We start from the raw sequence: 19,105 nt of genomic DNA, 5'->3' as shown, positions 1-19,105 counted from the left end.
GATTACTGAGTTTTTTGATGCCCCCTTAAAATTTATACGTGAGTCAAGTGCCTGCCTGGCCACACCTTGTTCCCACCTTAAAGTCTGGTCCCTTGCTAGCTGTGTCGCTTTGGGCAAGTTGTTTAACCTCTCAGAGCTTTTGGATTTCTGGTCTGTAAAATGGGGATAATCTCTGTACCTGTACATTTTACAGACCGGCAATCAGTAGACTTAAGTCAATGTGTCTTTCCTACGGGGAGGCCTGGTGTTGGGTCACACACCCAAAATGGATGTGACCTAGCCCTGACCTTGAGGAGAGCTGGCCCACCTGCCTAGAACCCCTTCCTGCTTCAGTTCCCAAGGGAAACCTGCTCTTTTCGCTCTCCTGTCTCAGCCTGAGCCCCCTACAAAGTCCTCAGGGGCGGGACCCAAAGCTGTTCACCACAAGGCCTCCGTGGCCCCCCAGCCCCTTCCATTCTGGCTGCCCTCCCCCCTCCCCTGCCTTCCCCACCCTCCCCTCTGCCCACTCCCGTTGAAGGCCTTGGCTCCCCCGTCCCTCTGCTCTGCCATGAGGCCTGCACTTTGCAGGGCTGAAGTCCAAAGTTCAGTCCCTTCGCTAAGCACACGGATAAATATGAACCTTGGAGAATTTCCCCAGCTCCAATGTAAACAGAGCGGGCAGGGGCCCTGATTCACTGGCTGCTGGGGCCAGTGTTGGGGGTTGGGGTGCCCACAGGGCTTGGTTCGTGGGGTTTGGGGGGGGCAGTAGGTGCAAGGAGCCTGGTTTGTGCCTGCCTGCTGGTCGGCCAGCAAGTAGACAGCCCATTCGGTGGGGGAGGCGGCCGTTTTGGTGGCCCCAGGCCGCGTGGCCCAGTGGTAGCAGAGCCATGGTTTCTAAACTGAGCCAGCTGCAGACGGAGCTCCTGGCGGCCCTGCTCGAGTCGGGCCTGAGCAAAGAGGCACTGATCCAGGCACTGGGTGAGCCGGGGCCCTACCTGCTGCCTGCAGATGGCCCCCGGGACAAGGGGGAGTCCTGCGGCGGCGGTCGGGGGGAGTTGGCTGAGCTGCCCAATGGGCTGGGGGAGGCGAGGGGCTCCGAGGACGAGACGGACGACGATGGGGAAGACTTCACACCGCCCATCCTCAAAGAGCTGGAGAACCTCAGCCCCGAGGAGGCGGCCCACCAGAAAGCCGTGGTGGAGACCTTGCTGCAGTAAGGACCCCTCCCCTGTCCCCAGCATCCAAGGAGCCCAGGGAGGCCCACCCTCAGCTCCTGATTAGCCCTTCTGAGTCCAGCGTTCCCTGAGCTGTAGGTAGCTTTTAGCCTGGCTGTTGGGAAGGGGGACGGGGCCCACGCGAGCTCTGGGGTGACCCTGCTCCCAGGCTGGAGCCTCCCAGCCCCTGACCTGGCCCTCTACAAAGTCCCGAGTCCCCATGAGCGAAGGCTTTCAGCCCTGGGCTTGGGAAGTAAGGGCACGCCCCAGGGGGGCTCTGAGGTGGGGAAAGCAGGCACGTCCGTAATTCACGCGCCTGGAGAACCAGAGGGTGGTGGGAATTGTTAGCCTCCACGGCCCTTTCTACTCCCCAAACCCTAACCTCCCTGCTAAGCATTCAGATTTCAGGCTCTGGGGCCAGGAAGCACGTTTAGTGAGAGGGGAGCCGAGGCTGGGGTCTTAGGGGCTCCCTCAGCCACCCAGGGACTCAAGCATTAAGCCAGGAAAGCCCAGGTCTTACCTGAGGGAGATGGAGCCTCGGGGCAGGACCTGCTCCCCTTTCCTGCACAGCCTTAGCCCCCTCCACCTCACCGGCAGGCACCATGAGAGGTCTCCCCATTTACACCCCCCTTGACTGGCTGGCTCCCCAACTCCCGGAGAACTGGGTGGGTCTAAGCCTGATGCCTCCCCTCTCCTCAGCAGAGCTGACCTGGTTACTAATTACCCACGAGCTTTATTATTTCTCTTTTGTTTTATAAATTTATAAACGGTAAAAGGCTCTGATAAGGCCTGTGATCATTAACTTGTAAAGATGGCGGCCTGGGGAGGCCTGGGCCAACCAACCTCCTACCCAGCAAGGGCGGGGGGAAAGGGGTCTAGGGGTTGCAGGGACTGCCCTCCCCAAAGGATCCTAAGCTCCAATCCTAACAGGCCCTTTGCTGAGGTTTCACGTGCATACGGTCTGATAATGTCAAGATGAATGCTGGAAAGGAGCTAGGGATAACTCTGCTTCACAAATAAGGAAACTGAGGCCCAGAGAGGGGAAATAGCTTGACCAAGCCCACCCAGCTGGGACTCCACAGCCACTCTGTTTGGTGCTCTCCATTGCCATGACTGGGCAGTGGGAGGAAGAGCCCCAAAGAAGCGCTCTATGGAACCATCTCTTTTCTGTCCAAGGTCCTGATCCCGCCTTGGGGTGGGGGGAGCCCTCAGGGTCTGCCTGGCCTTGTGAGGGCCTGGGCAGGGGGCAGGGGAGCAGCCAGGGCCCCTTGACATGGCAGGAAGAAGAGGGCAAAGGGCCCTGCTGCGCTGCAGGGGAGGGGCAAAGAGTCAGGCCTTGCCAGACCCAGGGCGAAGCCACAGGGACAGGGTGGGGCTGGACCAGACCTACTCCGGGCCCCAGATGGGACTGGGGACTTTCGGGTGGGAGTGGGGGCAGGGGGTGCCAAGGGCCTTTCTTACCTGGCTGGGTGGGGCCTCTGGATCAGCAGCCCCTTTGGTGGAATGGTGGGTGGGGGGGAGGCTTCATCCACAGCACTTGAGGGGGGAGCAGAGGTCAAAGTGCTCCCTGGGGACCAGCAGAGACCTGGAAGTTGAGGGAGAGCGAGGAGCCGGAGGAAGAGAGAAAGAGGGCGTGGGGGGCGATGGAGAGGCCTGGATAAGCACAGGAGAGCAGGAGAGCTGGGAGGGCAGAGGGGCTCCCGCCCAGCTGGGAGAAGGGGCTGCGGAGAGAGTGAGACACCCCAAGCTGCAGAGAAGGCTGGAGTGCTTCCCGCCTGCCCCGATTGGGTTTTCTTTAATGCTAACAGCATGCTATTTACTTTCCATTTAAATTTGAGATGTTGCTATAAATTATCAACCAGCTCCTTGTTCCTGCGGAGTTTATAACTAACTACCTGGGTTACTTATTGTTCAGGTAACAAAAGGGACCTGAAAACGCCCGGAGGGGAAAAAAAAAAGCGGGGCCTCTACCCTCAGGGCACAGGAGGGAGTGGGGTGGGCACCCCGATGAAGGCCTGGACAGCCCAGGGTTGGGGAGGTTAAGGCTGGAAAGGATGATGCAGAGGCAGGGTTTCCGTGGACGCCATTTCTTTGGAGAAGACAGTGTGGGAAGAGGCAGGGTGGGTCCTGGGGGCTGCCCCCCTCCCCGGGGTGCCTCGTGCCTGAGGCCAGAGCAGGAACCTGAGCTATTCCCCCAGACCTCCACCCTTAGTTCACTGTGTGACCTTGGGCAAGTCTCTTCTCCTGCCTCAGTTTCCCTAGCTGGCTAATGAATAAAACTCAAATTCCCTGCCCTGGTTCCCTGACCTCTTCTTGAGGGACCTCTGTCCCTCACTCACTTTCCTCCAGTAACACTGAATTTGCTGATTCCCACTTCAGGGCCTTTGCATGTACTGCTCCTTCTGCCTGGACACTTCTTTCCAGATCTTCCTGTGACCCATTCCCTCTCCTCCTTTTGCTCAAATGTCATCGCCTCAGGGAGGCCCTCCCTCACTGCCCCCATCTAAATGAGTCACTCTCTTCCACTACCTTCTGTTACTTTCTCTTGTCTCTTAACTTTACTTATGATTATCTGTTTTTGTCTGTTTTCTATCTCCTGCCATGAAAACAGAAGCTTTTCAAAGGGAAGGCCAGCATGGCCTTGTTCACCACTCGTATCCCTGATATCCAGCCCAGTAGCTCAAAGACAGCATGAATGAATGAGGGTTCCTTAGACATGCTGTTATGGCCAAGGGAGGAACCTGTACCCAAGGTTTCTTCCTGGGTGTCCTCCTGGGTCCTCTCTGTCCCCGAGCAGCTCAAACCTCAACCTGAGGGTCTCTAATGCTCTCCGTCAGGCACCCCCAGGGCACTGAGACCCAGGAAGACAGTGGGCAAAGTGGGACAGTCTAACATCCCTGACTGAGGCCAACCTGCCTGGGTTCAAATCCCAACTCAGCCCCACCCTAATTCCGGCAGGTGATTTCATGTCTCTGAGCCCTGGTTTTGCCAGCAAGGCAGAGATGACGATAACACTTACCCACAGGGTTAAATAGCTTATAAGTGCAGTGAACGGTTGCTACGAGTAATAGTCCCATTTTACAGATTGGCAAACTAAGGCTCAGAGAGGCAAAGTGACTTGCCCAAGGCAATTTACAAAGTAGTAAGGCTGGGACTTGGACCCAGGTCCTCCAAATCCCATATTCTGCACAGCATCCTTCAGGCTACGTGCTGTCCTCGATCTGTTTATTTCCCTTTTTATCCTCCGGGGTCATTCTTGCTGTTAACCTCACATGCACTCACTTCCATGCGGTGTTCTAAGAGCTCACAGGACCGCTTACAAAGGTGTTAAACTTGTTTTCTCCTCCTGGCAGCCTACGAAACATTTTAGCCCTGTATCACAGTTGGGGAAACTGAGGCACACAGAGGTTAAGCTATTTCCCAAGGCCACCTGGATAGTGAGTGGCAGAGCTGGGATTCAACCTGGGAAGGGAAGCTTCTCCGCCCCACCCCACCCACCATGCACTGAGAATTCCACTCCCCCTCCAGACGTGTGGCCCTTCCGGCTGGTCTCTGAGCTCCATAGCCTTGGACCCTCTGAAACCCCAGGGGCCAGCGAGCCAGAGGCCCAAAGTCTTGAACCTCTGACCCACCCCTCCCAGAACCCATAGGATGTAGGAGGACATGTGGGCACCTCTCCTGGGCCCTTTTCCCTCTGCTGCAGGGCTGGGGGTCCCATGGCCACATCATCCATGATGATGATGCTGCTGATGGTGACAAATTGTTGTACTTACTGAGCACTTACCATGTACCAGGACCTGCTCTATGCGGTTCACTCCTATTTGAAAGTCAGTCCTCCCAGGGGCCCTGTGAGGCGGGTGTGGGCTTACTGCCGCGGTACGGAAGGGCATGGGGCATGCACACGGGAGGCGCTAGGGCGCCATGCTGGAATGTGAACCCAGGTTGGCTTGACTCTTAAACCCATTGGAGGGAAAGCAGGAGATACCTGGAGATGCGGCCTTCTAGTTCTGGGTTGGGGAAACTATCCTGGAAAGTCAGGTCCCTGGAGACTGAGGGTGAGTGAGTGAGTGAGTGTGGTTGGGAGTGGGTGGGAGAAAGAGACAGAGCGAACAACAGAGACACACACACAGAAGGAGAGACAGAGAGAAAGAGAGAGAGAGAGGGAGAGAGCCAGGCAGAGAGAAACCAAGACACACAGAGAGAAAGACACATGGAGTCAAATGGACAGTGACAGGACAGTGAATCTTCAGTTTGAGCCAGGGAGGCCCAGCTGAGAGGAAGACTGAGCTCATTCTCTCCCTCCAGGGAAGGGAGAAGGGAGGGAGGGAGGATTGCTCAGGAGGGTGATGCCTGCAGCTGGGGGAGGAGGGAGGCCATCAGGCAGCCCGGCTCCAGAATCAGATAAACATGTTTGCCACGAAGCACAAGGCTGGACTTTGTACTGCCCTTCCCTCCAGGCTCTGACTGGCATCTGGGGAGCAGGGGAGGAGCGGAGGAGGAGCCTAGAAGCCCCTAGATGCAGGGAGGAAGCAGAGCTCGCTCAGGGAGGGCTCTGGGGGATCCGGGCAAAGCGAAATATTCTGGAGTCCCAGCTAGGTCACTTTGGACAAGTGCTCACCTTTTTGAGGCTCAGTTTTCCCATCTGTGAAAATGGGCATATGAGTAGCACCTACTTCCTAGGGTTATGGTAAGATTTACACGACCCGCCCTTAGCACAGTGCCCGGTTCATGGTAAATACTCAAGAAACATGAATTCTCACATCTAGCATTTTTACACAACTGGGATCTTGCCGTACCGATTGCTGACCAATTCAAATTGAACTCTCCCCGCCTCCCTTTCCTCCCTACGTGTATGGGAACCGCTGATAAAAAGGAGGGAGTCACGGGGCCCAAGCTGCTGAAAGGCTCTGTGCCTTCACCCCAAGAAGGGCACTGTCAAGGAGGGCAAGACCAGGCTGGCTCCTTGGGAAGGACAGAAGGGGAGAAGGCAGTATGGGGTAGGCTTCAAAGTGCTGGGGGTTTCTTTGCTTTTTGGTTTTTTTCGCAGTTGAGTTTTCAATGTTCTGTAGGCATGTATAGCATATTATCTAACATTATATTACATTATTTGAAAAGCACAGAAAAGTAACAGAGGACACGGTCCCTCTCCCCGTCCCCCGCACCCCATTCCCGTCTTGAGACAACCGATGTCGCTCGTCTCTTCTGTGTTCTGGTATTTCATGCAAACACAAACAAATACACAGAACCCTTTTGTGCCATTTCAGATTTTACACAAACAGCGCAGCAGACCCACCAGACTGTTCCGTGTGGGCGCGGGCAGAGCTGCCTCAGTGCGTTTTTACGGCTGCGTCCACTCGAGGCACCACCAACCGTACCCTTCTGCCCGGCACTCAGGTCGTTTCCGATATTTTGCTGCGGCAAGCAACAAGGCGACCAGCTGCCTCCGGCACATGCCCCTTGTCACACGTGCAAATGCTGGAAAGCTCAAATTCTTAGAAGCAAATTGCTCACAGGGGTGAGGACCTCAGGCTTTGGAACCACCCGGAGCTGGGTTCAAACCCCAGCTCGGCCTGTTCTCGGCACTGTTGTATCGAGCTGCTTTTATCCGTCACCATATTTGTAATACAAACTCAGGAGAGGACCAGGGCAGGAGAGGAGGGTTGAGACAGAACAGGAGAGGGAGACAATTTGTGTGGTACAGGGCCTCAGACCTCCCCCGTCCCCCAGTGAGCAGAGGATGGCTGCAGGTCCCTTGAGTCTCTCCAGTGAGAGTCTCAGCCCACAGAGTGCAACTGGCGGGGCTCAAACACACACATGCACACTTTTTTTGTACGAAGCCCCTGAATACCAGCCCGTAACTCCTTCACCTGGACCTGCCTGCCCCCGTGCTGTAGGGAAACTGGCCAGGACACAGCCTAGGGTTTAGTGTAGATTATCAGGAGGTGTTTTGACTCTATGTGATTTTTACCTGATAGGTTGACTTAGAATGGGATCCCTCCAGGGACGGGACTCTGCTGGGCTGGCTCTGTGACCTTGGGTGGAAGATTTGACACAAGCACTCTTAGCCTCAGTGGCCCTGGCTGTAAAGTGAGAGAATCATGTTTCTCTCCTTGTTTTCAGACCCATTTTTTCCCCAGTAGGTCCCCTTCATCCATCCATCCAGCCACCCATACCCCTATTCACCTATCCATCCACCCTCCCATCCATTCATCCAACCACCCATCTATCCGTCTACCATCTATTTATCCTTCTATCCACCCATCCACCAACCCATTTACCCATCCACCCATCCACTCATTCACTGATGCATTCACCATGGACACACATTATGTCGGGCCTATTCTGGGTGCTGAGAACCTGACAGTTCCTGCCCTCACAGTGTTTACAGTCTCTCACAGTGGCGAAGACATAGCCACAAATAACATTTCCAGGTAGGATGAGGGAAGGATCTTTAAAGGAGGCACAAAGGTGAGGACCTTCCCTATCTGGCTTGTAGGGCTTCGGGTGGGAGTCTGTTCATGTCTTCATGTCTGTCCATGCGTCCTGGCATGAGTGCCTTTACCTTGCTGTCCTGGAGTCCGAGTGTAGGTCCTGGGCTCCACACCGGCTTCCACCCACAATCCCCACTCTCAGGGCTGACAGGACCCCCAGCCCTGCCTGCACCCCCCCCCGCACCCGCCGTGCTGAGCAGGCTCTGTCCTTGCCCTCCTCCTAGGGAGGACCCATGGCGCGTGGCCAAGATGGTCAAGTCCTACCTGCAGCAGCACAACATCCCACAGAGGGAGGTAGTTGACACCACTGGCCTCAACCAGTCGCACCTGTCCCAGCACCTCAACAAGGGCACCCCCATGAAGACGCAGAAGCGGGCCGCCCTGTACACCTGGTATGTCCGCAAGCAGCGAGAGGTGGCCCAGCGTAAGTAATGAGCACAGCCCCATCCTCCTGGCAGGGCCCTGGAACTCTCTGCAGCTCGGGGGTCGGGGGGAAGCTTCTCCCATGTTACCGGGACAGGTTGCCTGAGAGGAAGTCAGCAGGATTCAATGGGCACATATTTCCTATTCTGCACAAGGCACTCTGGGGGAGGGGAGGAGGCTGGTCCTGGGCATCTGGAGATGGATGAATTGGGTCCCTGCCTTCTAGGAGCTCTGGGTAAGAGAACAGATCATTATGCTGCAGCGAGACATGTATTATAATACAATGAAAACAACAGTAACAGCTAGTGTTTACGGAGCGCCCAGGGCAGCGTAGTACCACGTCAAGTATTTCAAAATATTAAGCTGGCAGAGGACCAGAGAGTAATCTATTCTTCCACAGGGAGGCAAGGGCATCAGGAAGGACCACACCAGGAGAACTTTCAGACTAAGTCTTAAAGTCTGAGTGGAATTTTGGCTCATGGAGACAACAGGGAAGGGTGTTTTGGGCAGAGGGAGTGGCCTGAGTAAAGGCTCAGCGGCAAGGTGTATGCTCAGGGAATCCTTCACTGAAAGCCCCGGGAGACCTGGCCACACTATTGTTCAGGGAATGGTGGGTTTCCTTACTCAGACCTCACACCCCACAAAATCCCAAGTGCACTCTCACTTTTTAGCCTATGTGTAAAAAAAATTTTTTTTAGAGATTTTATTTATTTGTGAGAGAGAGAGAGAGAGAGAGAGAGAGAGTGCGTGCACAAGCAGGGGGGAGTGGAAGGAGGAGACTCCCCGCTGAGCAAGGAGCCTGATGCAGGACTCATCCCAGGACCGTGGGATCATGACCTGAGCTGAAGGCAGATGCTTGACCCACTGAGCCACCCAGGTGTCCCTAAATTTTTTTTTTAATTTCCTTTATTAATTATCTGCTTTTTAAAAAAGGTACTACATACTAGTTTAAAAAAATAGGGGAAAATAAAGAGTTTACAATAGAAATTAGGTGTCCTCCTAATGGACATTCTTAGTCTCATGCATCCTTCCAGAGATACTTTATGCATACACTACAATATATATATTTTTTCCTCTATTCTTTGAAGGGCTGCTAGCTGTTCTGTTATTTGGAGGTACCATTATTTGTTTAACTGGTTCGCTACCAAAGGACTTTTAGGGTTTTTCCAATGTGCTGTGAGAACCAACTGCTTCAAAGAACATCCTTCTTTGTATATGTGCTCACATGAGACTGTCTGTAAAGTAATTCCTAGAAGTGGAATTCTGGGTCAGAGTAGGTACTTTAAAATCTTTGATAGATATTCCTGTAGCTCCTTATGAAGACATGGTGACAATGTGCATGTCTGGTAATTAAAAAAATAAACTTTTTTCCCCATGCTTCCTAAAAATATATTAAAATGTTAAAGTCCTCAAATTCACATACTGATTTGCTCACTCATTTAATATTTACTTATTTACTTATCCATTTTTACAAGCTGAAAAGTTGCTTTTTTTTCAAGCTGGGAAGTTTATTAAAGTGAAAAGTTTATTAAAGTGAAAAGTACACTCTTGAGATATGAGAGCAGGTGAGCTTGAGAGAGAGCAAGCTACACCTCATTTAATATTTATTTATTTATTACTTTTTAAAGATTTTATTTTTAAGTCATCTCCACACCCAAGGTGGGGCTCAAATTTACAACCCTGAGATCAAGAGTCACACGTTCCACTGACTGAGCCAGCCAAGCGCCCCACCTCATTTTATATTTATTGAGCATCTACTATTTACCATTTTCTGTTGAACACAAAAAAGCAGCTTTTAAAAGCTGTGATGATCATTTATATAACTTATTTTTTAAAACTATGACATTGCTAGGGGCACCTGGGTGGTTCAGGCGGTTAAGCATCTGACTCTTGATTTTGGCTGAGGTCATGATCTCGGGGTCATGAGATCCAGCCCCGCTTCAGGCTCTGTGATGGGCGTGGAACCTGCTTAACATTCCCTCTCAGATCTCCCTCTGTCTAGCCCCCCAAAACTATGATATTGGTCTTATCAAGGGGCTGATTAAAACATTAAGTTAATTGGATTGCCTGGGTGGCTCAGTCGGTTGAGTGTCCAACTCATGTTTTCAGCTCAGGTCCTGATCTCAGGGTCCTGGGATCGAGCCCTGCATTGGGCTCTGTGCTCAGCGTGGAGTCTGCTTGAGATTCCCTCTGGCCCTCCCCCTGCTTGCGCACACTCTCTCTCTCTAAAAGAAATAAATGAATATAATCTTTTTTTTTTTAAACATTTTATTTATTTATTTGACAGAGAAAGAGAGCGAGAGCAGGAACACAAGCAGGGGGAATGGGAGAGAGAGAGCAGGCTTCCCACTGAGCAGGGAGCCCGATGTGGGGCTCGATCCCAGGACCCTGGGACCATGACCTGAGCCGAAGGCAGACGCTTAATGACTGAGCCACCCAGGAGCCCAAATGAATAAAATCTTAAAAAAAAAAACCACCACCAAAAAACCCCATTAGGTTAATTAACATGTACCGAGCAATCACTATGGTAAAGTGTTAATATTTTCTTACAAGGATGATCGTTGATTGCTTATTCGTGCAGAAATAGCAACACACACTGATGCCCAAGGAGCCAGCGGCCCCACCACCTGTACCCGACGGGCATCCTTTGGGTCTCCGGTGGCTGGGACTGTATATGACCTACTTCGAAGGCACTATCACTAAGTGTTTTTAGAAAACTAGCATGGCTTTAATTTACCCTTCTTAGCAGGTAAAACTTAACACATAATAAGCTCTTAATTTTAGAGTAAGTGTAGACTTTCGGAACTTCTGGGCAGGTAGTACAGAGAAATCCAGTTTACCCCAGACCCAGTCTTCCCTATTATTTACACAAGTATGGGACATTTGTCACAATTAACAAACCAACACTGTCACACTATTATTAAGTCCGTACTTACTTTATTATTCAAATTTCCTCAGTGTTTCCCTAATGTCCTTTTTCTGGTCCAAGATCCCATCCAGGTGTGGACATACTGCATTTCGTTGCCATGTCGCCTTAGGTTTCTCTGGCTTGTGACAGTTTCTCAGACTTTCCTTGTTTTTGACAGCCTTGACAGGATAATCTTTTTTTTTTTTTTTTTTAAGCTGAAATATTTTAGTTTTCTGGGCCAAGTCACAGTGTCTGGTACTCCAGATCTTGGTCCAGCCTGCTGCCAGGTGAGATGGCCAACTGAGTCAGTGAGTGGCCACCTGCGCCTCAGCTGCTGAGAATGTTGGAATCTGAGTCAAGCGGGCTTCTAGCGGCTTCTAGGGTTGGCTTTCGGTGGGTCTAAGCCCGCGTCTCCCCAGAGCACTGGTGCTGGCTTTCTCTCTTGGCACTCGGATGGTGAAGGCACAGAATCTGCATTATCTCTGACTCACTCTCCCTGCCTCCCCTCCCGTAAAGATGGCTTTGCATTTATCTGTTCTAGTCTCTTGGTTGCTTGCTCAGGGAGAATCTAAGAGTTTCCATTAAAATGGAACTAGCTGACAAGGGCTGGCTGGGTCTCTCCTCTCCTGGCTAATGCTTGCATTTTAAGTGTGATTTACAGGTCTGCAAAGTTTAAAATAGCTCTGAATCTACTCAAGAGATGCGGCTCGAGTTTCTGTTCTACCGTGCAGCCCTGGAAAGATATTCAGCCTCTCTGAGCCTCAGCTTCTTCATCTGTAAAATAAGATAGCAAATGTGTTAAATCCGAACGAATGCTAATGCTTTCCTGGAGACTTACATTGAGAAGGATTATGAGCTTCCATCTTGGCACACTAGAAAAACTGTGCAGCGGTTGATTAGCGATGTCTGCCTGGGGCACAGGTTAAGACAGGGGTGGCACGTGTGCTGTTTGTCATCACTGGATTAGATGATTTCTAAGTCCTAGCTGTAAGTGCCTCCTGGCTCAACAGCTTGGGACTGGGAAAGAATCAGGAGCATGGCCAGATGAACTGAAGTGGGAAGGTGGGAGTGGCCAGTGCCCGCTTACGGCTCTCTGTGTGTGCCTACAGAGTTCACCCACGCAGGGCAGGGCGGGCTGATTGAAGAGCCCACAGGTGATGAGCTGCCAACCAAGAAGGGGCGGAGGAACCGTTTCAAGTGGGGCCCAGCCTCCCAGCAGATCCTGTTCCAGGCGTATGAGAGACAGAAGAACCCCAGCAAGGAGGAGCGAGAGGCATTGGTGGAGGAGTGCAATAGGTACGATGGTTGGTGGGTCAGCAGGGCTGGTTTGGTCTGGGCTGGGGCAAGGCTGGGGGATGGTGGCTCTGGGTTCTGAGGGAGGCTCCCCAGTCCTTGAGTGCTCCTGCTGTTGGCCCAGGAGCACTCAAATCCTGCTCAGCGTCTGGAACCTAGCTCCATTCCCAGCACCCACTCCCCACCCATCCAGGCAATCCTTGAGTGGCTGCTCATCCCATTCACCCTCATTACGACCCTACGGCTATTTTGCCCACTTATGAATGGAGAGGCTAAGAGAGGTTAAGACACTTGCTCAAGGTCACACAGCAGCACTGGGATTGGAACCCAGATCTGCCAGCTTTACACACTAAGGGAGAAACCTACATCAGAACTCTCTCCCCTACCTCCAGCCCCGGGAAGGGTTCCTCTGAGCCTGGCCTGGAGGCTCACGAGTGGCCATTTCTACAGGGCGGAGTGCATCCAGAGGGGGGTGTCGCCATCGCAGGCACAGGGACTGGGCTCTAACCTCGTCACGGAGGTGCGTGTCTACAACTGGTTTGCCAATCGGCGCAAGGAAGAAGCTTTCCGTCACAAGCTGGCCATGGACACATACAGCGGGCCGCCCCCGGGGCCAGGCCCGGGCCCCACCCTGCCTGCCCACAGCTCCCCGGGCTTGCCCCCACCCGCCCTCTCCCCCAGTAAGGTCCACGGTGAGTGCTATGTGGCGGGGGTTTGAAATAGTGGGTAGAGGGGGCAAGAGGGTAGGCTGGGGAGCTGGGGAGCACCACGCCAGTGGCAGTAACCACCCAAACCTCTTGGCACTTCAGCTTGGTTCCTTATCACTCCCCTCTACTCATTACCCTCCTCGATCCAGTCCTCTCCTCTCCACCCCAGTGACCACACCATGCCATTCAATCCAGCCTAACTTGACTCAGGTCACTTCCATTCAATTCATTCATTTAAGATCAACTCAACTCAACTCATTTCAGTTCAGTTCAATTCGATTCAATTCCACTCTGTGCAAGTCACTATAATCCAACTGAGTTCCTTTCAATTCCACTCGGTCCAGCTAAATATAATCCAAGGAAATTAATTTTGTATGGCTCAGTTCAGTTCAATCCAATTCGATTTGATCCGATTCGGTTCAACTCCATCATGCTCGATCTACTTCAATTCATTTCAGGTTCAGTTCAACTAGATTCCAGTTCATTTAACTAATTCCGGTTCCTTCTACTCAACTCTGTTCACTGCAATTTCATTTCATCAGTTTTAGTTCATTTTGACCCAGATGTCTTTCATTGCACACCTACTGCCTATCATGTATAGCTCTGGCCAGTGGAGGCCATGGAGCTAATAAAATGCAGGTCCTGCCTTCAGGGAGTTGGAAGCAGCCAGCCCAGGACCTGGCAGGAGGATGCTCAAGTGAAGTTTGCTGGGGCAAAGATGGGGCAAGTGAGCAAACTGAGGCAGTTGGGAGTGATGAGGGCCACGGAGGGCAGGGAAGTGGGGTGCTGAGGCTGGACGCGGCCCCCATTCCAGGTGTGCGCTATGGACAGCCAGCAACCAGCGAGGGGGAGGAAGTGCCCTCAAGCAGTGGTGGTCCCTTGGTGACAGTGTCTGCGCCCCTGCACCAAGTGTCCCCCACGGGCCTGGAGCCCAGTCACAGCCTGTTGAGCACCGAAGCCAAGCTGGTGAGTGTCCCCACACCCCGCAGGTGGGGAAGACCCGTCCAACCCCATCTTCTACCTTCCCTTGGCTGGGAGATTCCGGAGTGGTCCCCAGGGAGACTATGGGGCCCCACTCAGACTCAGCTTGGTTTCCCCTCCAAGGTCTCAGCAACTGGGGGCCCTCTGCCCCCTGTTAGCACCCTGACAGCACTGCACAGCTTAGAGCAGACCTCCCCAGGCCTCAACCAACAGCCCCAGAATCTCATCATGGCGTCGCTTCCCGGGGTCATGGCCATTGGGCCTGGCGAACCTGCCTCCCTGGGCCCCACGTTCACCAACACAGGTGCCTCCACCCTGGTTATTGGTAAGTTGGTGGGCATGGGGGGGCACCTGGGTGGGAGGGCTCCCGGGCTCCCACAGAATCCAGAAGCTGGAGGAGCCACTGGGGCTCATTCATTCGCAGACTTACGGAGTGTGTGCACTATGCTCCCTCAGTGATACACAAGTGAACCAAACAGACCAAAATCTCAACGACTCCAGTGGGGAGGCAGACAGCAAACACAACACACACATTATAGAGTGTCTTGGACGGCAAAATGTCTATGGGAAAACTGAGCAGGGGAAGGGAGATCAAAATCTTGTAGGTTTTGGGGTTTTTTATCCTATTTTTTTTTTAAGCCCAGACTTTATTTGCAGGAGCCTTCATGCAGAGGCTGAGTATGTAAGACAGACAGGGAGCTACTGGGAGAGGGCTTAGAGGCTCAGAGAGGGGGAGTGACTTGCCAAGACCACGTGAGTTAGAGACGGGTCCTAGTGCAAAGGTGTGTCCTGGTCGCTTCTCCCGTCCTCCCACCCACAGGCTCTGGGAGGGAAGGACAGTGCCCCGGGGTCAGTGCTGGGCCAGGTGGTAGGAGGCCGGGCTGACTCCTGTTCCCCCCACCCCAGGCCTGGCCTCCACTCAGGCACAAAGCGTGCCGGTCATCAACAGCATGGGCAGCAGCCTGACCACCCTGCAGCCAGTCCAGTTCTCCCAGCCACTGCACCCGTCCTACCAGCAGCCACTCATGCCCCCCATGCAGAGCCATGTGGCCCAGAGCCCCTTCATGGCCACCATGGCCCAGCTGCAGAGCCCCCACGGTGAGCACCCCTAGCCCCATGCTGGGGGAGGGGGTGGGAGAGGCTGGGTGTCCATGGAGCAGACGGGGCGGTCTGCAGGGGCTCAGACGTGTGCCTGCGGGCCAGAATTATGTGTCAGCGTGTGAATAGGTGTGGCCGTGTGCACACACGAGTTTCTGTGAGTGGATGTGCGTGTGGGTGTTCATCGGTGTTTGCAGGTGCACACCCACGTGTGGGAGGAAGGTCATAGGCCTTCCTCCGAAACGCGCGGGGCTGCGTGTATCTCAGACTCCACTACTTCTCTGACTTTAGAAAAAGGTGATATGGGGTATCGACAGTCTACTCTAGCACACTCCCGGCAGGGCTCGGGGCAGCATCCTGTCATCCAAGCCCTGGGATTTCTGCAGCAGAAGGGAGAATGCCACGGAGTGGGTTAATAGACTTCCATAACCTCATTATCAGGTTCCGGTCAGTTTGCTACCAAATGAGCTCCAACCAAATCTGTTGGTTTTCAGACCTTTTTGGAATTTGGAACTGGGGGTAAGGGCCCGTGGGCCTGTGTATCTGTGTGGGTTTGCTTGAGGGCCCGTACTTGCGTGTGTATGGTTTTATCCGAGTCGATGTGAGAATATGTGGTTTATGTGCTTTTCTGCTGGTGCCTGTGTGTGCTGTGGGGCTGGGCTGTAGATGAAACTCCGGGTTGTTTCGGAGGTGTCCTGGAGGGGGAGCTCTGCTGGCCCCTGCTCTGCACACACACACACACACACCCCCGCCCCGCCCCACGGCCTGTAATTAGCGTGGGAGCGCTGGGTCTCCCACTGCCCTTCGCACTGGTCATCCCCGGGCAGTGTGTGTGGGTGCCTGGGCCTCCCCAGCCTTCCCTCCACCAAGCCAGCCTGAGCAGGCTCTTGTAGTTGGGGAGAGGGTCTAGCCCCTCTATCTGGAGCGCCCAGCTTTGGAAATCTGTCCTGAGTCCTCAACCACTGCTCCATCGGGCCATTTACCAGGCCCCATGCCCCACTTCCCCCGGAGCTCCGAGCTTTGAGGCCCCCTTGGGAGGGGTCCAGCCTGGCCCGGGGTGCCATGTCTTTATATCCACCTCTCTCCTCCCTCCTGGCCAGCCCTCTACAGCCACAAGCCTGAGGTGGCCCAGTACACCCACACGGGCCTGCTTCCGCAGACCATGCTCATCACCGACACCACCAACCTGAGTGCCCTGGCCAGCCTCACTCCCACCAAGCAGGTAAGGCCCAGGGCTGCCTGGCCCCTTGCTCAGGCCACTTCCCAGAGTGCACCCATGTGGGGCTCAGGAGGCTGCTCTGCTCCCCCAGGTCTTCACCTCAGACACTGAAGCCTCCAGTGAGTCCGGGCTTCACACGCCGGCGTCTCAGACCACCACCATCCACATCCCCAGCCAGGACCCTGCAGGCATCCAGCACCTGCAGCCTGCCCACCGGCTCAGCGCCAGCCCCACCGGTGAGCAGCCTTTCCCTGCTCCCTCGGTTGGGGAGGAAGGTGTGCCACAAACGGGAGGGCACCCTGGTTTCCCCTGAACTGAGCCAAGAGGGGTATGAAACCACAGGAAAATGGGCCTATCTTACGGGATTAGCTCATTGACTTGGTTGAGGAAAAAGATTAAGTAACTGCAAGAGAGAGGAGAGGGTGCTAGCGAGGAGTACGCCGGGCTTGCCGTGGGCCAGAAGGGGCCTCACAGGCGTGTTCATTTGGCTCAGGGCTTGGCACTGGTTGAGTATGTTGCCCACGTTTAAAAATCAGCTTTCACAAAGAAATCGTGGTTTCTGGCTTTTCTTGGAAAATTGGAGACTCGTGTTCCCACGTAGCAACAACAGAGTGTGGGCTCTCCAGGTCACCACATCCCCCTTGACCCATTCGTTTCCATCGCCTGATGCCCCAAGTCTGCAATAATGAAGAGTGGGCGCTTGGGAGTCGGGCTGCTGGGCTCTGAGGCTGCACGCGATCACTTGTTACGTGGGAGACTTCGGGTGGCTGCTTCCCCCCGCCACAGCCCCCTCTGTGAGCCTCAGGTTCCTCCATCCAGCCCTGGAGGCTGCGGGGACAGTTACTGAGGCCTCCACAGGGCCAGGCTCCACGCTTTCTCCACCGGGTACGGGTCATCATCCCCATTTTACAAATGAGAACGCAGACACTCCAGAGCTGTGGGACTTGGCCTTGCCTCCGACAGTGACTAGGCCGCAGGGCCAGGATTTGAACCCAGGTCCAAAATCAAAGCCCATTCTCTTAGCCATCATAATCAGTCAGGGTTCTGGTGAGACACAGAACCAACAGGAATGCAGTTGGCCCCTGAGCAACATGGGGTTTGAACGGCACGGGTCCGCTTAGACCCCGATAGTTTTTGATACAGCACAGGACTGTAAGTGTACTTTCTCTTCCTTATGACGTTCTCGATAACTTTTTCTTTTCTCTAGCTTTAAGAATACAGTGTATAATACCTAGAACATACAAAGTATGTGCTGACTGTTTAGGTTATTGGTACAGCTCTGGGTCAACAGTAGGCTGTTAGAGTAGTTGAGTTTTTGCGGAGTCAGAAGTTCTATGCAGATTTGTGACTGTGTAGGGGGTCAGTGCCCCCAGCCCCCCTGCACCGTTCAAGGGTCAACTACATATATACACGTGTATTTAAGGAACTGGCTCACACGCCTGTTGGGCTGGTAGGTCTGAAAGCTGTAGGGCAGGTCAGCAAGCTGACAACAGAGGCAGTTTTGAGGCAGGATTCCTTTTTCTCTAGGAAACCTCAGCTTTTGCTCCTAAAGCCTTCAACTGACTAGATGAGACCCACTCATGTCATCAAGGGAAAGCTCCGTTACTTCCAGTCAGCCGATTTTAGGTGTTAACCACAGCTACAAAGCACCTCCACGGCAACACTTAAATGTTTGGTTTAGTGCCTGTCCTACAGCCTAGCAACGCTGATGCATGAAACTAACCACACCATCTCACCAGGGCCTCTCGGATGTTTCCACCAAAAAGCCCTGAGGCGGCCACTCCCTGGGTGGCTGCAGAGCCTGGCTGGGGGGGTTGATGAGACCCAAACACAGGTTTGGTTTTGGGGTCTCGTTATCTGCTGCAGTTCGGGGGGTGGCGAGGCCCCGTGTCCCCTATGCCAAGTGCCCCTTGGGGGGGGTGCGCGAGGCGGGGTCGGGGAGGGCTGGGCCGGCAGCCAGCTGTCTCACTTGCCCCTGCAGTGCCCTCCAGCAGCCTGGTGTTGTACCAGAGCTCCGACTCCAACAATGGCCACAGCCACCTGCTGCCATCCAACCACAGCGTCATCGAGACCTTCATTTCTACGCAGATGGCTTCATCCTCCCAGTAACCATGGCAACCGCCTCCCAGGGGCTGGGCCCTGCCTGGAGCCTGCATGGCCTGCTTGGGGGGTGACTGGGACATCTGAGCCTGTGAAACTTTCACTGCCACAGGATAGCGGCCTTCCCTGGAAAACTGTGCCTCGGTCCCCACGCTGCTCTGTCAGCGTCAGAAAGGGTTCCAAGGCTCTCCGACCTCCGGAGGGACCATTCCTGATGCTCAGGGTCAATTTTGTCACTTGGAATAGAAGGGAGCAGCCTTTGGACTCTGGTGCCCCCAGCCTGTGCCTGTGGAGAGCCCCAGAACCCCCAAGGGAACCGCACTTCTCAGGACACGAGGCTATACAGCCGTGACTCACTGAGCTCCGAGAGGCCCAGGGTCAACATGGCCCCATTCTGTCCCCTGTGTCCTGACCAGGCCCCTCCCCTCTGCTCCCCTTCCAGCTGTAAACCCACATGCCCATTTGTACCAACCCCTGTCCCCCAATCACATGAGCTTTCCCCAAGTGGCTACTCTGTGCTGGAGCCTGGGGCTCAGAGGCCCACGCCCTGCGAGAGCTCAAGCTAGCAGTGAAGGCACGCAGGGCTCTCCAGCTTCTCTCGTCCTGGGCCCTCCCTCCCCCTGGCTTCCAAGATGGCCAGTTTTCTTGGCCATTCGTCCCCCGGGGTATCACACCTTCTCATGCCAGCCTGC

At 54.0% G+C, this 19,105-nt stretch overlaps 1 protein-coding gene across 2 annotated transcripts; it reads left to right on the top strand.

Moving 5' to 3' along the window:
• The first annotated feature begins 768 nt into the window (after positions 1 to 768).
• HNF1A (HNF1 homeobox A) lies at positions 769 to 19,102 on the top strand. 2 transcript variants are annotated; one of them, XM_021703507.1, is made up of 10 exons: positions 769 to 1,192; positions 7,909 to 8,108; positions 12,125 to 12,311; positions 12,759 to 13,000; positions 13,830 to 13,981; positions 14,120 to 14,321; positions 14,903 to 15,094; positions 16,195 to 16,316; positions 16,405 to 16,549; positions 18,295 to 19,102. In XM_021703507.1, exons 1-10 carry the CDS (start codon positions 867 to 869, stop codon positions 18,420 to 18,422), a joined length of 1,896 nt encoding a protein of 631 aa, XP_021559182.1. In that variant the 5' UTR covers positions 769 to 866; the 3' UTR covers positions 18,423 to 19,102. The 2 variants fall into 2 exon arrangements, with proteins under 2 accessions (XP_021559182.1, XP_021559181.1); XM_021703506.1 differs by having other exon boundaries at positions 16,384 to 16,549; positions 18,295 to 18,422.
• The last annotated feature ends 3 nt before the right edge of the window (positions 19,103 to 19,105 follow it).

This window comes from Neomonachus schauinslandi, chromosome 14 (genome assembly GCF_002201575.2).
Source record: "Neomonachus schauinslandi chromosome 14, ASM220157v2, whole genome shotgun sequence".
Lineage (NCBI taxonomy): Eukaryota > Metazoa > Chordata > Mammalia > Carnivora > Phocidae > Neomonachus > Neomonachus schauinslandi.
The sequence above is the reverse complement of the archived record's forward strand: the minus strand, read 5'-3'. Positions and strand labels throughout refer to the sequence as shown.

Coding starts and splice junctions, on each gene's coding strand:
- HNF1A (XM_021703506.1), top strand. CDS start 867: ATGGTTTCTAAACTGAGCCAGCTGCAGACGGAGCTCCTGGCGGCCCTG. Junction 13,001..13,829: donor CTCCCCCAGTAAGGTCCACG/GTGAGTGCTATG, acceptor CCCCCATTCCAG/GTGTGCGCTATGGACAGCCA. Junction 13,982..14,119: donor TGAGCACCGAAGCCAAGCTG/GTGAGTGTCCCC, acceptor TTCCCCTCCAAG/GTCTCAGCAACTGGGGGCCC.